Source organism: Cryptomeria japonica, chromosome 6, assembly GCF_030272615.1.
Source record: "Cryptomeria japonica chromosome 6, Sugi_1.0, whole genome shotgun sequence".
Classification (NCBI taxonomy): Eukaryota; Viridiplantae; Streptophyta; class Pinopsida; order Cupressales; family Cupressaceae; genus Cryptomeria; species Cryptomeria japonica.
The window spans coordinates 537,819,523-537,840,949 of NC_081410.1; the positions used below are offsets into that span (position 1 = coordinate 537,819,523).

The following is a 21,427-nucleotide window of genomic DNA, read 5'->3' on the forward strand; positions in this document are numbered from 1 at the left end:
TAGAAAACACACCATAACACAAGATATTTAACAAGGAAACCCGATGTGGGAAAAACCTCGGTGGGATTTGTGACCCACAATATTCACTCACTGGCCAATGAATAAATATTACTTACAATGAGGGGCCTGCACATGCAAGAAGGCTAGCAGCCTAGAGCTCACTGCTCAATCACAAAACAAAAGTCTCACCGACTTACAAAATGGATTATCAAAATCCAATACAATGTACTGCTTCAGATCAACATCAACTATGCCAGGTTCAGTATCGGTTTAAGCTCAGTCTATTATCAAAAACCTTCGCTGTCAACTTTATCACCTTATACAAAAATATCATCTATATCCACTCTCTCTATCATATATCATCTCTCTCTCACAAACTGACCTATAAGATCTCATACATATATATGAATCTTTTACAATATGCCATGTCGGCTTTTACAAAAGATAATTACAATATAAAATAATAAATAAAAGTGTATTCCATGTCGACTTGAGTGTCGGTATGCATTATTGCTGCTGCCGGTGAAGTGCTTACCGGTGAATGTAGAAGTCTATTGCCGGTGCCGGTAACTGTCGGTGGGTTGACAGATGATTGCTAGTTGGTTGCCAGTTGGTTGCCAGTTGGTTTCCATCAATGACAACATCAACTATTCTCATAAGAGTGTAGAATGCCAACAAAAAAATAAAACACAAATGAACACAAAAAAACCATACAAAAGATGGGGGACAACACAAGAAGGATCCCCAACAAGAACCAACGAGCTGTAAAAACCAAAGACCAACAAGCAACCCAAACCCTACCAAGACGGATCAAGAATTTGATCTACACTTGTGGGATCGAAGGGTCATATTAAGAGAGGACTGAGACAATTTAGATTTCTCACTTTTAACGATAATCCATCCCTCCTCAACCCTAGCAATAGTCCTTTGCCAAGAAGACGGGTCTAGAATAGAGGACCTCCCACCACTAGGAGGAACAGAGGCAACATCCGGAGAGGCAGGGACAACAGAATCTGAGAATCAGAAGTATCAGACAAAGATCCAGCATCAATCTGGGAAGAGGGAAGGTAATCCACCAAAGAAGAAGATCCAACATCCTTTAGATGATCAGTCGGGATGCCACCACAAGCATCCACACACACTTGAGGCAATGCAACATCAGAACCAGGGGCAACAACAAGAGGCGCAAAACCATCACCCACATCGGCTAGAGGAACTTGCGCAACCACCCGGGAGAAGCTTTTCTTTCGAACAAAGCAGTGTTCAGAAGAGGCACCCTTCCACCAAGAAAGATATCTTTTTTTCTTTTTATCCGACTCACACTGTGCAACAACATGCCCAACCTGGAAGCAATTTCAACATCTGAAGGGGATGATGTTGATTTAATAGATTTTTGAAATTTGAATCGACGATCAAGATTGATTTAGCAACAAAGTCAATCAACGATAGAGAATCAATGAGACAAGGTAGTTGGGAGCTGATTACTCATGTAACTAGATTGATTGATAAGTTAGTTGATTGACTTAGTGGAAAGTGATTTTGAAAATAGTGGATTGATTGACTAGTTAGAAAAATTGATTAACAAGTCAATGGACATGTTAGTAGTGGAATTGAGAGTCAGTGGTAGTTAGACATTTTCAACATGTGTTGTAGGAGAATGGATGAAATTAGCATTTTAGTTGAATTTGGAGAAATTTGGTTTTCAAAAATGCGAGGGAAATGAAATGTGAAATTAAATTGAAATGTGAGGGAAGTGAAATTAAATAAATTAGGAAAGGCATTATTAGCTAATTAAATAATCTAGAGTAATTATTTAATTATGGGAAGATCATTGATATAATTAAATAATAAGATTATTTAATTTGATTAAAAAGGGGATTAATTAAATAATAAAATTATTTAATTAATATTAGGGGAAAATTAGCTAATTAAATATATATAAAAAATTAACTATAGAATTGGAGAGAAATTTGAAATTTGAATTGGGAATGGAAGAATGATGTTAATTTAGAATAATAAAGTCAAATTTATTATATAATTAAAATTATTTAATTAATAAAGAGGAATAATTAGTAAAATTAGTGTTTGCGGGCATGAACCAATTTTAGGTGTCTACATTTTGTCCCTCTTTGAGACAATACGATTTTAAGCATTGTTTCAAATAAACATCATTAAATCTCTACCCTAATATGCTCTAGTGGTGAAAGGATGATGTGGTTCACCCTCGGGAAATTGGGCAAAAAATGGACAAATCATTTTTCTTCTTGCTAAGCAGTTAGTGAGCAATTGATGGCTTAAACACATGGATGCTTTTTCTTAGGCACTATGTTAACTTTGGTTTATCTTAAAACAAAAAAAGTTGGTCTAGGGAATTGGCCTACACTCTTGTTATCACTAGTACTCATGTCAAGATTAAAAGTTATTTATCATTTAGAATATTGGAAAGCCTTCAATGTGGTTAAGCCTTTCCATAAATGGCTTAGAGATTATTTAGAAGCTTGTATGACTTTCAACCACCAAAACCTTTGGTGGTCTCTAATTATTAATAGCTCCAAGTTGCATTAAGTAGAAACACTCAGAATTGAAGCTCTTTGACCCTATCACAAAGTTATCCATACCATTAGAGATTTAATCCTTTCTCAAGACTAGACCTCGTGGCTTGCTTTACAATATAAAACTAAGCTTTCTAGTGCTAATTCTCCTCCCATACTTCAAATTGAAGAGCTTGTTCTTAATATTGTGCTTCACAAGCTTGAGCTTCAACTTCCTCTAACTTGGTAGAAGGATTGGAGTGGAATTTCAACACCACATTTATGATTTGCACTTATGGGATTTTCTATCCTTTTCCTCTTTCCCCTTGCAAGATCAATGGGCAATGGGAATTGAATTCTCCCCCTTAACCTTTCTCTATATGTGTAAATATGTTTGATAGTTTAGTTTGGAGCCCAAAATTGATCCTTTTTTTTTTATGGTTTTCAGTATGCTAAGGGCTCCCTATTGAAGAAACACTTGAATATTGAACTAGATCATCTAAGATGTCACACCTGTTAAAGTGGAAACCTTCAAGAATTTATTTTGAACTTTCTCTTCAACCTAGGATACTTAGAATTAGCTACACAACCTTCTTTTATCATTTTCTCTGGAATTCTTTTCCCAGAGATTTGAGTCTTTTAGGGATAACACCTCTTAGTTAACATATATTACTAGATTTCATGACGTTTTTAGAGTTTTTATTTTGTTTTAGCTCTAAAAACCTAAAAGTAATGCTATTTGTATTTCTTTTAATAAGAAAATTTAATTGCTTACCTATGCATACTTTTAAATCTAGTCATAGGTGGAGAAGGTGGCTTTGAAATTCCAATATCCCTCAAACCTTCTTAACCATTGAGGACTTCATTCCATAATATGAACATAGTTTTAACCCATGGCCCTTCCTAGAGAACATTGTAGGCCTCCAACCCCTAAGTAACACTTTTGCTCACACAACTAGAACAATTTCTTATCACCTTCTTCTTAATAAAGTGGTTAAATTCCTTCCCCATGGAGGGAATCTATTAGGCCTTTGATAGAGGCATTAAGATTCTTATTTTGTCATTGCCTCCTAGTTGGAGAGTGTTGGTGCCACTTACAGTCTAAGATTCATAAGATTGTTGAGAGCAATGATTTGCCCTCTAGTGAGCCTTCCCCCTTGGATGGTTCCCTGGCAAGGTGGTATACTTCCCCTTTCTCCTTGTGTCATTATGTGTAATTAATAATGTCACTTGATACTTTTATTTTTATTGGTTTCTTGTTAGTATTGTGTTATACCATGAATATCTATTAGTCTTTTAATTGTAAATTTGTCATTGCATATTGCTATTTTTTATAATATTTAATATCTAATGGCCACATAATATTTTCAAAAATATTATTTTTGTCAAGTGATCCCTAATCTTTTAATGCAATTAAATAAGCCACAAACTATCCACCAAAATCAAGTTTTATTGAGTACAAATGAAAAAATATTTTAAAAAAATGAGATTGCAATTATATATCTCCACCTATTTTAATAAAATAAATCACCCCAATCTTTAATTTATAACCAAAACAATATATTATTCATACAAATTCAAACATCTTAAAAAATAATAATTGTAAAACCATCATAGTACATATTAGTAGGGTTTAAGTTTAAGAGTAGATAATGGGCACATTATGAAGATGCTCTTGAATTGTGTATATCATCATTTCTTATTTAGAATCAAAAGTCTCCATCAACTAATAAATGTGTGTCGTGCGTTTGAAACTAAAGCTCACGAGGGACAGAATTCAAGTAAAGAAAATTAAAATTGTTTGAAAATTATGTGTGGGAAAATGTAAAGCCAATGAGGGAGATGTTGAAAAGGAAACTAAAAGATAACAATACCAAAATTTAGACGTACATGACAACCATCAATTCCTGCTATCAACGTCAGTTCAAAAGTGAATCTATCAACGTCAAATTTTTAGCGACTCACTAACATTGACCTTTTATTGTAATCATGCTAATCTACACTTCTTTTAAAGCTAATCTGCACTCCTTTTTACGCTGTCAAAAGAACACAGAAAATAGCTGAAAACCAAAGGCAGCTGCAGCTGGTAAAAAAAAACCAAAGGCAGCAGCAGCAAAATAATTTCATAATTTATTATCTTTTAAATTAAAATATTAGAATTAAATTACAATGAATAAAAATAAAAATATTTTTAATAAAAAAATGTATTCAATATTTTTTTAATAAGGTGTTATACTTTCATTAGAATAAAAATAATTTATTTTAAAATTTATATATACTTCTATTTATTATTCTTTTTTAATTTTTTAATAAAAAATATAAACAATAAAAAGAGAGGTAGTATATTTATTATTATTAGATTAAAATAGTTTTCATAATAAAGACAAATACTAAATTTATTATTAACAATAGAATTCTAGTTCATATTTTTTTTCATTTGACCATGGCAATAAAAAAATTACATAGTCAAATTTAGAAAATTGTGGAAATTTTAGGATTCTAACAATGTAATTGTTAATAATAAAGATGAAAAACTTAAAATAATATATTTGCTATCTTTAATAGATTTAAAAGATAACAAACATAAAAAGTCTCTCTATATAATACAAATTACAAATCAATTAAATAATATTATTGTATCTATTTAAAAAATAATAAAGAAAAAATGCCTCTAAATATAATAAATATTACAGATAAATGATATTTCTATGAATTAAATTTATATTATTTTAATAAAATAATTGATTAAAATAAATTTTTAATATTTTTAATATATTTATAAAAAATAACTTACATAATTATAATTAATTATATTAAATACACATTTTCTCTTCTTTTTAAAGATAGATTATGAAATAGACTAATATTCATATTATTGTTAATTTTTTTAATATTCTAAAAGTAAAATAAACAATTTAAAAAAAAATTGTTAAAAATTATTTTCAAGTAAATATATAATAATTAAAGTAAAATACCGCTTTTAGATTAATTGGGTTAGTTTATTTCTTAGATTTTACTTGTTGGATCACACCATCTAGATGTTAGAGAGTTGACATTCTGATGACATTCCCATGGTAGATCAGAGAGTGTGATCCAAAACCTCTAGATGTATGTAAATATTTCTAGTTTTATTATTTGTTTATATGAAAATTGTTAAAAATATTTTCAAGTAAATTTATGATAGCTATGTGAAATGAAAAGGTTGAAGAGTGGATTAGATTTATTCCTTAAATAATTTTGATAAAATGGTTTCTCTTTTCAATTAGAGACCACGTCTAATTTGAATATATACTTATCATATCATAATCAATGTAATATAATGACTAGAATAATAATTTTCTTATTATAATTTAATTATGTTAAAGAAGTAAAATAGATTCAACCCATATATAATTTTAAAAATAAAAGGACCAGTACAAAAATACTTTATGACAAAGACACTTCTGATATAATAAAACAGATTCAACACAATTATAATTACAGAAAACTTAAAAAAAATATAAATTAATAATTAAAAAAAAAAACATCTAAAAAAAAAGAAATGGGTAAAACATTTTTTGAAATCGAAAATGGTGACCTCCTTTATAGAATGCGTGACGTAAAAATTGGAGAGAAGATACTATGATTTGTCAGAAAAAAAGTTACAAGTACAGTAGACAGAAACTTGGAGAGTTAGATTCTAACTTGTATGTCCTCTATTGCACCGTTATATAACGCCCATTTACCCAAATTAAACAACGTTAAATTTCCACGTATATGCCAACATTTTCCAGCCAGGCGTGGGAAAATGCGCTGATGTAACTATTTAAAAAAAATCACCACTCCGTATCGTGAAGACGTGGCGGCGACAAAATAGGTGGAAAAGCCCACGTGTCATGTGCGACGTGTCGTACAGTAAGTGGGGTCTCCGCCCGCGCCTCATATTGTTAACGGCACAAACTCCCCACTGACCGAATCCCGGTAAGAATCGGAATTCATTTATCACAGTGACCGGGGATGACGGGTGGAGAGGGAGTGGAGTACCGGTGCGGCCAGTGATCACCAGGCTGTAGGCAGGCAGGCAAGCAAGAAGCAAAAGAGTGGGATGTGTGAAGCAGAGGAAGTGAAGAACGAGAAAAAAAAACCGATAACGGCGAGAAAATGATGGACAGCCTGTGTGTGTGCCTGTGTTGCTTTTTCATATGTTGAGTTTGAGGAGGAGGGACGTCAAGAGATCGAGTCGCTGGAAGGTGTGGAGGATATTTTACAGCTGATCACACCAATGAGCGCCGTTGCCTCGGGAATCCGAGGCTCTGTCACCATCACCGTCAAATCACGCGCGTTTCGACAACGACGACTTCATTGCGCAGTGCAAAAGTGATCTTGATTTCTCTCACCAGGTTGCTGCAGGTTCGACTCTCGATCTCTCCAAATTATGGAATAAACCCTAGTTAGATTTGAGTGTCCCGTCTTTCTGTTGAGCCTCTGCTTTCCAGTCCTCTGCACAATGTCAGTTGAAATCCGGAAATGTCTCTGAAATTTGTTTAGTCGTCTTTGCAAATTTCAACAGAAAACGCTGAAAAATCTACAAATTTCATCGACATTTTACCCCAGTGTGCTTGCAACTTAAGTAGAAGCACGTACAATTAGGATCTGCGCGAGAGCAATATATCAATGGCGAACAACAGTGGTAGGGTTTTAGCGCATCAGCTCAGTAATGGGCTTTATGTCTCGGGTCGCCCTGAGCAATACAAGGACAAGCAACCGACGATGAGCTCGACTGCAGTCCCTTACACGGGAGGAGACATCAAGAAATCTGGCGAACTGGGAAAAATGTTTGACATACCGGTGGAAAACCCTAACAAGATGAAGAAATCGGGGTCGCTGCAGAAGATGTCTAGTTCTTCTCACTCAGGTCCTCTTACATCGGCTGGAGGTCCGAGGGTTTCGGGGCCCATAAACCCCGGCGGACTTTCACGGCCAGCTACCAATACTAACCAGGGATCGAAATCTGGTCCTCAGTCCGCCAATCTCAGCCGTCAGGTGTCTCAGTCCGGGCCACGAAGTGGTGACATGGCCGTTGGACCAAACCCTAAATCTGCACCTTCCAGCGGTAATGTGAAAACTTCAGGCCCTCAGTCGTCCACTCCTGCCATAGTGAGGACAAATTCCGGTAATTTGCTTCCGGCTACGGGGCTCATTACGTCTGGGCCTTTATCATCATCCGGTGCGCTGAAAAAGGTGACTTCTGGCCCTCTGGATCCCTCCGGAATGCCAATAAAGATTGCGAGTATGAATCACAACCAGGCTGTAAGCAATCTCAGCAATGCTGAAGACTATTCGTTCCGAAGAGGTTTTCCCAAGGTGTTGCTCTGGACTCTTATCCCCTTGTTTATAGTGGGGTTTATTGCAGGAGGGTTCATTGTGGCCACTGTTCGCAATGCAATACTTTTAATTGTCGTCGCGGGGCTCTTCAGTTGTGTTTTTCTTTTGATGACATGGAACATTTGTTGGGGAAAGAGGTCTGTCCTTGATTTCATGGCCTCCTATGGTGATGCTGATTTAAGGACTGCACAAGATGGACAGTATGTGAAAGTCAGTGGGGTAAGATTTTATTGTTTGAAATTTTGAGAAGAATACTGCATTTGTCTTACAATTCTATTTATCTCATTCATTGAAAATATTGCCTATATATTCAACATTGTACTCTTCAATCGCCTTGCATTGCATGTCCATGTGTGTGCATTAGTTTTGTACAGGATCTCATGCTGTTAGTATTCTGAATTTTTGTTGGATGTCTTTAGCAAGAAAACTGTTGTGGCATCATTTTCTCATTAAATAATCCTGTTTTTGTATTACAGAAAGTTAATACTGAATGCTCTCCTTGTTCAAAATACATTGGAGTTTTGTTTTTTCATTATATGGGGTTCAACATTCAGTTGTGAAAAGTAAGAGTTCTCCGTGTGCCTAAATATCACATCTGTAACTTGTTATGTATTGCTTAAGACTAGATGACTAAGATCTAATGTCATGTATTGCCAAACAAAGGAGGCATGTAGCTCTTGGAAGACCCTAGGGTTTCTTAGAAGACCATTTCAAGCTGAGGGTATAATGTTGTCCTTTTCTTGTTTTGAAGACTGCCAAATCTTGCTGTAGTTAAGTTTGAATATCTTCTCTATCTGCAAATGCTATCAGGGTGCTATCACCAATGAGATTCCCAATTTTTAGCTTAAGCACATTTGTTGTGGGTTTCAGGTTGAATATGTGTTTCTTAGTTATTTCTTAATAATATTTGCCATTTTGACATGTGATTGACTGTATATAGTTGTTCTTGATTTGTGTACACTTTATCATACAGCTTATTCAAGGACCCCAATTTGAAATTATGATTACGTCATTGTTTAATTAGGAGGTTATTAAAATCTTGATGATAGACAATTTTCTCATGCATCAAAATTTCTAATAAAGGTTATTCTAGATGGTCTGTGTCTCTGACTTTTATGCTTAATAAAAGTTAATATTCTGCTATACTCGTTTAAACAGTAAGAAAATTTCTTCATTTAAGAATTCTTGTTGATTTATTAATTAATGAAAAATAAATTGCATCGATTTATTACAAAGGAATCTCTCTTTTTTTTTTTTCCATTTCTCTTCTCTGTAAGAGAGCTTTTTTGGTGCAGATAATTTTTTTGGGTTTTATGAAACCTAAACAGGGGTTGTGCTCGATTAGGAACCATTATAAACAATTGTAATGGCTATTGCTCTCTTGACAACTTCTGTGCCATCTGTTTTACTGTTATAGCCGAATTTAATCGCTTAATGGCCTGGAAACATTTGTTTCCATTTTCTTCAAATTTAACTTTTAGTCACAAAGTGCTTACATGGAGATTATGTTCATGACAAAGTGGGTACAGAAAGTCTGATTGGTTTCTTGTCCACAATCGGTTTTGCCCAAAAACACCAGACCTGTATAATTAGAGTAGAGGTGTACTGGTTCACAATAAGTCTCCCAGCAGGTACGTTGGTAGAGGCTTTATAAATTTATAAGTAATCACCTTTAAAAAATGCGTCCACCTTTACCTTCAACAAAATTAAACTTAAATAGGTTGAAATTGATGTTCGTGATTTATTCTTAAATTGTTCTAAGTAAAATAAAATGACTCTTAAGTAAAACAACTAAAGACTATATCTGAGCATTTTATAGATAGATGTCATCAAGATTTCTGTACTAGTCTACTAGCTTGGTAAACAAGTGATGATATGGCAAATAAGAAAATTTATTGTATCTTTTATTGGGCCACCCATCTTGATCTGATATTGCAGTGCATTATAAATTGACCAAGAAGTATGATGTCATTCTATCTCTGCAGTGACTTCCTTGATGGCATTGTTCAGTATCCTACCCCCTAGAGTTTTAGGCTTATGTGGCCTCTTAAACCTGCACTACAAGTAGTAATTCTATTAACCATACATTTACAAGATGGAATATATGATAACATTAGTGGCTGAAAAAAAATAAAAAAAATAACTACAGCTAGCCTACGCTGGTCTCATAGAGCTTCCATCTAACTCTTGCCTTCAAGTGAAGTTTGAGCATTGTAGTATTTTCTAGAAGCAAAAAATATGAATACTGCTGGTTGTACGGGGCACAAGTAGATATCAAAACACTCTGCGAGCTTAAATGAGATGGGTATGGAGTTGAGGTGGGTGCAGTTGAATCATTAGTGATATCTAGCGGATGTATAGTTACTGCCCCATCCCAAGAGAGTAAACTCTTCCTATGTCTCTCTTTTGTGTTTTCCTTTTTCCTTTTTTTTCTTTGGCCTCCACCTTGGCATTCTCTTGATTACAATTACAAGAAGAGAGGCGAGGCAGGTTGGGTGCTGGGCTGGGTTGTGGGGATACCCCCGAGTTAACAAAATAAGAAAAGAAGAGAGGCATCAGGGCATGGTGTTGCATCATGAATAATTATTTGGCAAGATGGTAGTTTGATCAGTTTATTCCTCAATTCAGTACTGCTAAAAAAATAAAAAAGACTTTTCTATTTGATTGCTATGTGATGATTTCTTGCTATATTCCCTCCTTTATCTTGTGCAGCAATTTTTCCCTAGGTGCTTGCTGTATTATTGATTATTATAAAACTCTGCCAAGAAAGCCTGAAATCATAACTACTAATGCTTTTCCATTGCTGAAAATGAAGTCTTTACTTTTTTGGCTAAGGAAAACCCTTTCCAAATTGCTGCTCACTGGAAAATCAAGAGAACCTTATATCCTTGTATTGTTAGCTGCCCCTCCATCACCTTTGCAGTGTGAAAACCTGATGATTTGAATACTGATTCAATTGTCCAAATGATTTGTTGCCATCTCCAAAAAAAATTAAACTTAAAAATTGAAGACCATAAGTTCTTAAAAAAAAGTAGTGTGTGGTAGCAAGTCTTGGCCATAGACTTGGTGTGTTTCCAGAGTTACTAAATCGTGCAAACCTGCCTTGGTATCTTGCAGATTTGGCATTACTCGTGTGGCAGAAAGTTTTGTCTAAGTCTTGTAACAGTTCCAACAATCAATAGCTTAAGCTGGGGAATTAACAGTGCTCATTTTGTATTAATATACTACTTTAATAGACATTATTGTCTCCTCTATATTAGTAGTAATTACCGCCAAATGGTAAAAGATTAATGAGAAAGCAAGCACATAACTTGGGTTGTGAATTAAAATTTGATACGATGCCTGAGTTAAATATGAATTTGCTAGATGAAAATATATCAAATTATTCTGAGGTATATTCTCAAAATGCACGCACAGCCTATATTCCTCAAGTGTGATAAAATAGATACTTGTTAAGAGGTTTTAGGAACCCCGTTTTCTGCAGTTGTCTTTCTTGTTCTATAGTTTTGTGCATATGTTATAGACCAACTAACTGCAACTTAGGTGATGGAGGCAGATTCCGATTCATGTTTTGAATTTTGGTTCTGTTCAGGATACACTTGATGGTGATTTTTTAACTAAATTTTTCATTAATTGGCATTTGCCCATGTGTGCTTGTTAATAGCTAATGAATTGAGATTTGATATCCATTTGGAACAATATTCACTACTCGAGCTATTACAATTTGTTATAAACAAGCCTTGTTAGTAGTCTGAGATTGCTAAATTTCATTTGCTTGCCTACAGTACTGGTTTGGATGTTGATTGTAAATTCTAGTAGCTTTTAAAATCCTTTTTTTTTTCCATCACACTGTTGGTACTGGTACCCTTATATCCTTTTCTTTAAGTTTATCTTTCTATCTTTGGCATTTTGCACATAAATTTTTTGATTCATTTTACAAATAGTAATTTTTTCATTTTCACTTCAAATAAAATTATGGAATCAAATAAAGCATCATTTTTAAACCACAAACAGAAAGTCTCACAACCATGACAGACTGGTTTGAAAATTTGCTGGATGCAATCAAAACCATTTGAGAATATTTGAAAGTCTGATTGGGACATAGTTTTGTTTTACAAATGTGAGAGGGTCTGTAGGGATGGACTTTATTCTGGACTTTAGTTCTACCTTATGACCTAGCACCTAAGTCACCAGGTTTGGCCGAATTTCATCCTTGAAGTTCAAAATTCGCCAAACTTCAAAAAAAAAATAAAATTTTTTTTTTGGCCTCCTTCTTCTGTGAATATTTTTTAAATACATCTTCAGTCTGTCGTGAGTTGCGGCCTGCAGGAGTAGTCGCAGACCCGTGATAGTCACAGCCTGCAGGAGAATTTTGACTGCAATTTTTGCTTGCCGTTCGTGCCCTAACATATGTTTCCTATGGTTTATATTTTATAAATATGTCATCTTTTTGTTACGATTTCAAATCTATTTATCAATGTTAAACTATTTAGGCAATTTTATAGATATATTACATATATTTATTAAAACAATTTAAAAATTACATATGGCAAACTTAATTCGAATTTTATACATTTCAAATTTTTCCCGCATCGAACTTCATTCGAATTTCAAAGTTGTCGAACTTCGAATTTGTATTCGAACCTGGTGACTTAGCCTAGCACACTTTCACATATTATATATTTTCAATTTTGGTGTATGATTGGATCTACTATTGAAGCAAATTTGATTAACTAATGCATGAAAGATTAGCTTCTCTCCATAAAAAATCTATTTCTAATGGAATCTGTACTTTGCATAACCATTAATTTCAGTTTTCATCCCATGATCTACAGAAAATTTAGTTGAAATTGTTTTTACACAGAGCAAAGTTGGATGACTAGCAACATGATTGACTTTCATTTTTACTTAATAGCGAACTGGATAGTATTTATTTGAAGATGCAAGAGATTCTTTCCAAGTACTTGAGGCCAAACATTTACGTTAGCATGAGGCAAATTGAAATGGTTCACTCATCTTTATCCTATTCACATTATTGAACTACACATCTTCTGTTTTGGTAATTGGTTTACAAGTACTTTGAAGCTTCCGTTGCCCTCACTTATCTGTTTCTTAACCCTGAATGATATATATTACTGAAAATGTCGCAAACTGATATAAATTTTGTGTTGTAAAGCTATAGTTCCTGATACCTTTTTTCCATTCTTAATTTGCTCTGCATTTTAGATGGGTGTATGATTCTGCAGTTATTAGTGAGCCCTTTGCAATATATTTTCATGAAGTTAAACTTAATCCCACTAAATTGTCATTTTTAAAAATAAGAGATGTTGCACCAAGAACAACATGCATCTCAACTAACTGTGGTATAAATGGCAAACTATCTAGGGGTCAATATTTGGGCACACAAAATTATGACCAGTTTCCCATGAGCTGATGGAAGACGAGAATCTCTTTCTGTATGCCACTTCTAATACAGCCCCAGTATGATGAAACCGCCATTCGGATTGACAAGAATCATTTGGATTTGGAAAATCAAGTACATTTTAAAATAACTTGTTGTTAATTAGTAATTATTTTAATTATTATTTTTACGTAACTTTTTATGCATGAGCTTTATAAAAGGGTCACGCTGGTGTGATTTGTGACTTTCATTTTCCTCTGTACATTTATAACCCCAATATGACTCCTTTATAAGGTTTATCAGTCTCATCCTATTTACCTTTCAAGGTGCAAAAGCTAGTACTAGAATTCTATGCACTGTTTTCAATTACATTCTGATTATCTCCTGTATTAGTTTTGAGAAAGAATCTCAGGCATTAAATTAATGATTGCAAGGTTTGCTTACTCACATTACAAGTTGCTGCATAACATCTTAGCAGAGAAATGTTTTGCCAGATGTGAAGGGAATCCTAACCATACAAGCGTAGTTTACTGTAACTCTACTGCTTTTCACATTCCATCCTAGATAACCCATGTTTAGTTTCAGTGCCAAAAACTCTATTTTATTACTTTCCATTTTGGGAATTACCTTGTGGTGTATGCTTTGTTACAGATTGATGGATGCTTCTGCATTTCATATCTTGATTACATTCCCACATTTATCTTTTATTTGGTGAAGGCAGAATATCAACTTCTTCAAATGTAGAACATTCTCATCTGCATTTATCTCGTGTTCTTTCTTAACTTGCATATGGTTTCTCTTGTACTTCTTGCTGTGTTTGTATGGTAAGGTACTAAGGATTGATGACAAACTACTTAAACCATTTCAACTTGCACTCATTTTTCATTATGGTAAGATCTGCCAGTCTGATAGTGGTTACGGATGGATGAATCTCTTTTTCCTGCTTGTATTGTATCCCAATTTGCTTTGACTTATGATGTTTGTACTTTTTGAAGTTTTTAAAAACATTGAGTTTTATGGAATGTTCCAATAACTTGATGTTGATAATTAGTAAATAGTAATTATTTTAAGTAACTTTTTATGCATGATCTACCGCACTTCTTGGTGATAGGGTGATGCCAGTAGGCTTTATAAAAGGGTCATGCTTGTGTGATTTGTGACTTTTATTTTCTCTGTACATTTATAACACCAATATGACTCCTTTATAAAGCTTATCCTCCTATTACCTTTCAAGGTGCTAAAGCTAGTACTAGAATTGTACTTTCTGTTTTCAATTACACATTGATTATCTCCTGTTGCAGTTTGGAGAAAGAATCTCATGCATTAGATCAGTGATTGTAAGGTGTGCTTATTCTCATTACAAGTTGCTGCATAAAAGCTTAGCAGAGAAATGTTTTGTCAGACGTGAAGGGAATTCTAACTATACAAGCGTAGTTTCAGTACCTCTACTGCTTTTCACATTCCATCCTGGATAACCCATGTTTAGTTTCAATGCCAAAAACTCTTTTTCATTACCAATCGTTTTGGCCCTTGGGAATTACCTTGTGGTGTATGCTTTGTTACAGATTTATGGATGTATCTGCATTTCATATTGTGATTACATTCTCACACTTATCGTTTATTGGTGAAGACAGAATATCAGCTTCTTCAAATGTAGAACTGTCTCACCTGCATTTCTCTCTTGTTATCACTCTTAACTTGGTATTTGTTTATTTTGCCCTTCTTTCTGTGTTTGCATGGTAAGGATTGACGACAGACTACTTAAACCGTTTCAACTTGCACAAATAAAATTCCGAGGGTGGTTCTGGATGAATTAGTCTCTTTCTCCTGCTGGTATTGTATCCCAATGTGCCTTGACTTATGATGCTTCTACTTTTTGAAGTTTTTAAAAACATTGGGTTTGAGGGAATTTTCCAATATATTGTGATCTGGGTTTCTGTTATTTTTCAGTTCTTTTTTATGGTGTTCAATATAATATAACTTTTTTGTATTCTTTCTTTGTTGATATTACACAACCTAGCAGCACTTCCTCTGCAAATACTTAGTTTGAACTACTCTGTTGTCGTGCCTCTCGTATGGGGCATCTCTCAAAGCTCTGCAAGCACATCTAGCATATTATCCTTTACAGGGCTATAATTTTGTGACATGCCAAAATAAATTCCACATGTTCCAAAATTTCAAGGCCATCGTTTCCTAAAAATGCCAAACAAGGTTTTATTTTATCATCATTGTTCATATTGTGGATAAATTCCCAGTGCAACATCTTTGTGTTTCTAAATTCTAGTTGATGTTATAGCCTATAGGTGAATGCTGTAGCTAGCAAGGGCATTGTATGCAAAACATTATAAGTAATCATGCAAAACGAAGGGAGAGGAGAAAGAAGTTAAGTAATAGAATATGATCTTTCTACAAGCTTTTTGCCTGTATTTTGAATCATGCACGTTTCCAATGAATGTTGAGAAATAGTGTTGTCTCACTTTGATCTTATATTGAACTGGAAGGAATTGTATTTGTACTAAACAAAAATATGTTTGTTCTAGGTGCATTATGGCAGATATTTCCAAAATGATATATGACTATCCTCTATTTGTGTCAGCCATGCTTCACTGATTTGGCTATGTCATTGTTTCATTTTAACATTACTTCGGTTTAGATCAAACTGTCTGCTTATTATTGATCTTGTAATTTCCTTGAAGAGGGGATCTTGAAAGAGACTTGAAATGTCAATTTAAAAACATCAGTCTTGACAAAGGTCAAAATAAAAACAGTAGTGTCATCCAGATACATGATATTATGTTTGACTATGGAAGTTTAAAAGTCTTTAATTGTCTGCTTATGTTTTGCAGATGCATTAAATATAACTATTTCATTTTTTACATTAATTTGTACGTCCAAACAAGCCTGCTTATGAAGCTTACAGTTGATTAAATTTTTATAGTCAAAGCTTGTGATAATGTGCTTTTCATTTTGTTTTATGGTGATTGTTTTATTTGTCCAGTATACTGGTCTTCTTTCTAAATTGTACCCTTTCTACATCTTGTGACTGCATATCTGACACATTTGAGAGCATTGGCACATTAATCATTGCATTTTTGTATTAAAATGATCACTAATTTACCACCAAAATAGAAGTTATGAAAGATGGTTTCTCTTGGATTGTTACTTATCCTTGGCTGTTGCTTTTTCCAATCTATATTCTTTCTTTGATATCCTCTAACAAACAATCTCATTTTGTTTATGATTATGTCTTTTATGTCAGCAATCTTGAACTATGTTTCTGCTGTTAATGATTTGTGCAGTTCTGAGAATTTATTAGTATCAAAATTACATTGGAGAAGCTTTTCCGACTCTTTTTCATACGACTCAAATTTTCTCCATCTTTTGGTTTTATGATTCTTCTTACTGTTTTGCAGGTCGTCACTTGTGGAAGTGTACCTTTAGAGACATCATATCAGAGGGTTAATCGCTGTATTTATGCATCCACAGGCCTTTATGAGTATAGAGGATGGAAATCAAAGCCTGCCAGGGTGGGGCATCGCCTCTTTACATGGGGTTTGAGGTACCTAGAGGTAAAACTATAGTTGATTTGGCTTGTAGCCCTAATTTTCTGTTGGAATAAATATTCTATATGATATAAAAATTTCCACCCTACATATCATAGAGGTGCAGGCTTGAAGGTGAACTTCTTTCCCACTTCTGTAAGTCTTGAAACATTATGTACAGGTGAAATAAGCTTGTTAGTCAACTTACCGAATGTTTTCTAGTCATATAACTATAGAGTAAGCTTTGTTTGCCTCCATAAATTATCTTAGAATTATTCTTAAAACCTTGCACGCTCTGGTAAGTTTTTGATGTTACTATATACATGAGAAGGGGCATTACGCCTAAAACTTATGTTGTGATAGACCTTTATACTGCAAAAGTAGACAGAGAGCACAAAGCAACACCTACGTCAAGTAGTCTGGACAAACATGAAGCTTTGGAATGTTACTTGTGACAAATTTTGTAGTGACGTGTTTATACCCTCTTGCTGGATTGGGAGAGGGTGTCATGTTCTTTAATTTATATTCGTGAAGCTTTTCCTAGAATTCATCCAGTTTTATAAAAACCATTTTATCCTCATGGCCTTTTGTTGTGACCTTTTCCCCACCAAGAAGGAATCTCAAATATCCTTGGGAGGTTATATGGTAAGAACTGAGCTATATTACGTGGTAGAGTTTGGGTAGATTCATCACTCTTTACCATGATTGCATTCAATAGTTGAAAATTATTGGTGCGTGCATTGGGACACCAAGGACTAACATCAATAGTCAAGTAAACGAATGGTTTCATTATACAATACAAATGATTGAATTGTAAAAAATAGGCCATGTGGGCTTGATGGTGGTGTATGAGCGAGCAACATTTCTGAATTGGATGAAGCATAGCCAAGGAGTGTTTGTTTAGGTTCAAAAACCACTACATTTGCTTCACTTTCAGACATATGAGAAGATACATTATTGTTTTGCTGCTATCACAAATAACTGTGACATTGTCCAGGAGCAGTTGTTTTCAGGATCTAGCTTTTCTATGCCATCCTTTTTAGCCTATATTTGTTGTGGTTGCAAACCTGCCTTTTAGGGTGTTTGATCCGTATGTATTGCCAAGGTTAAGTGCTTGGGGTGCATGCAAAATGCAGTCTAATCTAAGTTAACAGCCAAGAAATAAATCTAGTTCACTCTCAAAATAACCAAACAACTGAACCAGAGGCTCTCCAACCGACTAATGTGCAAACCTAGGGATCAGTGAATCACAAACTTGAAATACCTGCACATTTCAATGGATAATGATGAGAGTTTGGAGGACTGTTATTTGCACATTTCAATGGATAACGATGAGAGGCAGAGGACCGTTGTAACTATGATTGACAAGCAGTTTATGGAAGAAACAAGAAAAATTTGGCTAGGAAGCTCAATGGTGATGATAGAAGATTGTGGGTAGTTAAAGAAGATAATATGCTTGTGTATATGAGATTCAATTACAAAATTAATATGCCTATGCATATTAATGTGTGATGTACAATTGCAGCATAGCCCTTTGGACAAAGCTGGTAATTGTTCTCTTGCCACCTGTTTTGCAGTATTTTGTTTTATTTGCCATTTGACTTCGGCTATATCAAAATTGCATTTATGGTCTTTGAGGCTCCTGCCTAAACTTGAGATTCCAAAATTGTCATTGTGTGCAGAGCCTATGTTTGATCTCATACACTTTAAAATAAAGCTAAGCTGTTGCACAACAAGAGGTTAGAATATGTGAAGAACCTTTCTATTTCTATTCCTTATCTGGATCCTTCTTTTTTAGCTGAAGTTATGTTGGTTTCTGTAGCAAATTGTGAAATAGTATATGGACCAACAGACAGAGGCTGCATTAGGTCTTATCAATTTATTGATTTTAGTAAGACCGCATCATATTTTGTCCATGCTGTGTCAATAATGAATATATCTTGCACATCCAAATTGGAGTGAAGTTGGATCCCTTTGTGAATTGTGAATAATACATCACTAACCCATATACAGAGGCTGTGAAGGTCTGATCATCTGTTGATTCTACTAATGCTGCCACATATTTTTGTGCATTCCTTATTGATAATGAAAATAGCTTGCATATCCAAAGGCCCATCTTCTTCAGCTAGAATCTAGGTGGTTGAATAACATGAACTGCAAGAAAATCAGAACAAGTTCAGGCAGACTTTTAAATGTTAATCTTGAACAATAGAAGCAGGCTGTAGGCTAAGAAGAACTTGCAATTGTTTGATTATTTGAAATAAACTTATCAGTCATGACTCAATGAATTGAAAATGCAAGAAACATTTATATACACGTGGAGAGGTAAAACTAGTATTCAAATAAAGAAGAAAATTGGATAATGGGTATTATTAGTAGACATTAACCTCTTAGTTGGATGGAATTCTTGATTCCTTTACGGTTGTGGTTTAAAAAGCTATTATCCCACTTGTGCTTCCAGTCTATTGAAACTTAAGAATTGTGCACAAAGATTAGTTTATGTCTTGACAAACTTCAGCCAAATATCATTTTTTGGACAAACAAATAGATTAGTTTGACTAGACAAATTTTATATTCTTCTTTAGATGTGAAATACCTGAAACGTGTCCTTCAAGCAGACACAACAGTTAAACTGTTAAAAGATAAAAACACATCCCAGCAAGCACTTAATATTTAGCCATAAATGTAAGTTCATTTGCTTTGTTAAGTTTGTGTGCATGATATCAAGTACGCAAAGGAAATCCAATTTTGCTGATTAATGTAACTAAACATGATGGTTGTGGCTTGCAACTATTCTGATTTCAGGGATTCTAACTTAAATCAAACTTTTCACTGAGTTTGTAGCTCTTTATGGTGCTTCCTTAGCTTTGCAATCTTGCAAACATTGCCTTGTAACAGGATTTATGGTGCATTTATTGGAACTTGCATTTGCTAAGGGTAGATTGATTATTTTATTTGCTGGTGTCGCTATCATCCTTAATGGTAACATTTCTTCAACAGAGGCATGTAGCAGAATTCTACATCTCAGATTTTCAATCTGGTTTGAGAGCTTTGGTTAAGGCTGGTTATGGTGCACGGGTCACTCCCTGTGTTGAAGAAAGCTCTGTTGTTGACATAGGTCCAAGGAATAAAGATCTACCCAATGATTTTGTTCGTTGGCTGGGTGAAAGAAATCTTTCAAGTGATGATCGTGAAATGCGACTGAAGGAGGGGTGAGGATATTTTGTGACTATATTATATACAATCTCTAGATTAATTTCTTGATTCTTTCATTATTTACCCTAAGTAATTATAGGAGGCAAGTTTACGGAGTAATAATTTTCTTTTTCTTTGTACTAGAGATCAATATAAAAAATGATCACCTATTCTGGGTCAGTTTGAGTGGGCTGAGTAATGCCATAAAAATTGAATCTTTATGCATCACTTCAGGTACATCAAGGAAGGAAGTACAGTGACTGTCATGGGTATGGTTCAGCGCCATGAGAATGTTCTCATGATAGTTCCTCCTCGTGAGCGGGTATCCACTGGTTGCAGATGGGGAAAGTTCCTCTTGCCAGGAAATGTTGAAGGCTTAGTTATAGCATGTAATGAAACCTCAAAGTTTGATGGAATACCACTTTGATAAGTGACTGCTGGAAAATGTTGGAGATTGATACAATATGTTTTTGGTCTTTGTAATTTTAAGTAGGCCTCCATTATTTTTTACTATTGACCAAAGAATTTTACCAGGATTCTTTTTCCATTTGTGAAGCTGGGTCTAGATGTATTCTTGCATAATTTCAGGGATTGGAGAAGATATTCCATGACAATAGAGCACAAAACCAAGCTTTGGAACCTACTAAAAATCTATTGTCTGGAAGAACTAAAAAATGTGATCATTAAATTCTACAGGCAGTGCTGTTTCCCCAAAGGTAAATGTGCTCACTACTTTGTTGAGCACGGCATTTGAGTGAAAGTCTCCTCTCCACTAAAAAGGTTTTTAGTTCATTCTATTAATTTGCAGTATAGCGATAATGTATTGATTTAGTGGCTTGTTAGTCTCTAGACATTAAAGTACTATGTATTTGTAATGATAATTTTGGTGAAATCGTATGATTTCCAAGTTTGTAAAGATTCCATCTTTCGATGTTCAGGATGCGTGCTATTGTTACTAGGTGCGTGAACTTTATGGCTTTAATGCCTTTTGCGATAACATATGGAAATAGTACCCCACCATTTGAATTGTTTCTATTTTTTTATGGTGAATTTGCACCTTTTTGGATTAATTTGGAACTGACTTAGAAGATATTGAGTATCTTATTTTAAATTTTAAAATCTTTCATTTTGTTGAATTTATCGAGAAAAATAATAATAAAAAAATTGCATTTTGTTGAAAGTTGTGACAAACATCCTTACCTGATAATATTAAAAAATAACATTTATATTAAGAATATTAATGTAATTTTTGAATTTTTTTTGGACCTTTATGAAGAGAATGTATCATGATAACTCTCTTTCACTACAGAATTCTATAAAGTAAAAAATAATAATTTATACGTTCATTGTTATGCAAATAGGGATTAATTAGGGTTCTCATTCGAGAAGAGGTT

The 21,427-nt window shown here is 34.2% G+C and overlaps 1 protein-coding gene across 2 annotated transcripts; it reads left to right on the plus strand.

The window, feature by feature from the left end:
- Positions 1-6,533: 6,533 nt before the first annotated feature.
- Positions 6,534-21,064, plus strand: LOC131030244 (uncharacterized membrane protein At1g16860). 2 transcript variants are annotated; one of them, XM_057960971.2, is made up of 5 exons: positions 6,534-6,920; positions 7,081-8,114; positions 16,710-16,865; positions 19,839-20,050; positions 20,268-21,064. In XM_057960971.2, exons 2-5 carry the CDS (start codon positions 7,185-7,187, stop codon positions 20,458-20,460), a joined length of 1,491 nt encoding a protein of 496 aa, XP_057816954.1. In that variant the 5' UTR covers positions 6,534-6,920; positions 7,081-7,184; the 3' UTR covers positions 20,461-21,064. The 2 variants fall into 2 exon arrangements, with proteins under 2 accessions (XP_057816954.1, XP_057816953.1); XM_057960970.2 differs by having other exon boundaries at positions 6,534-8,114.
- Positions 21,065-21,427: the final 363 nt, after the last annotated feature.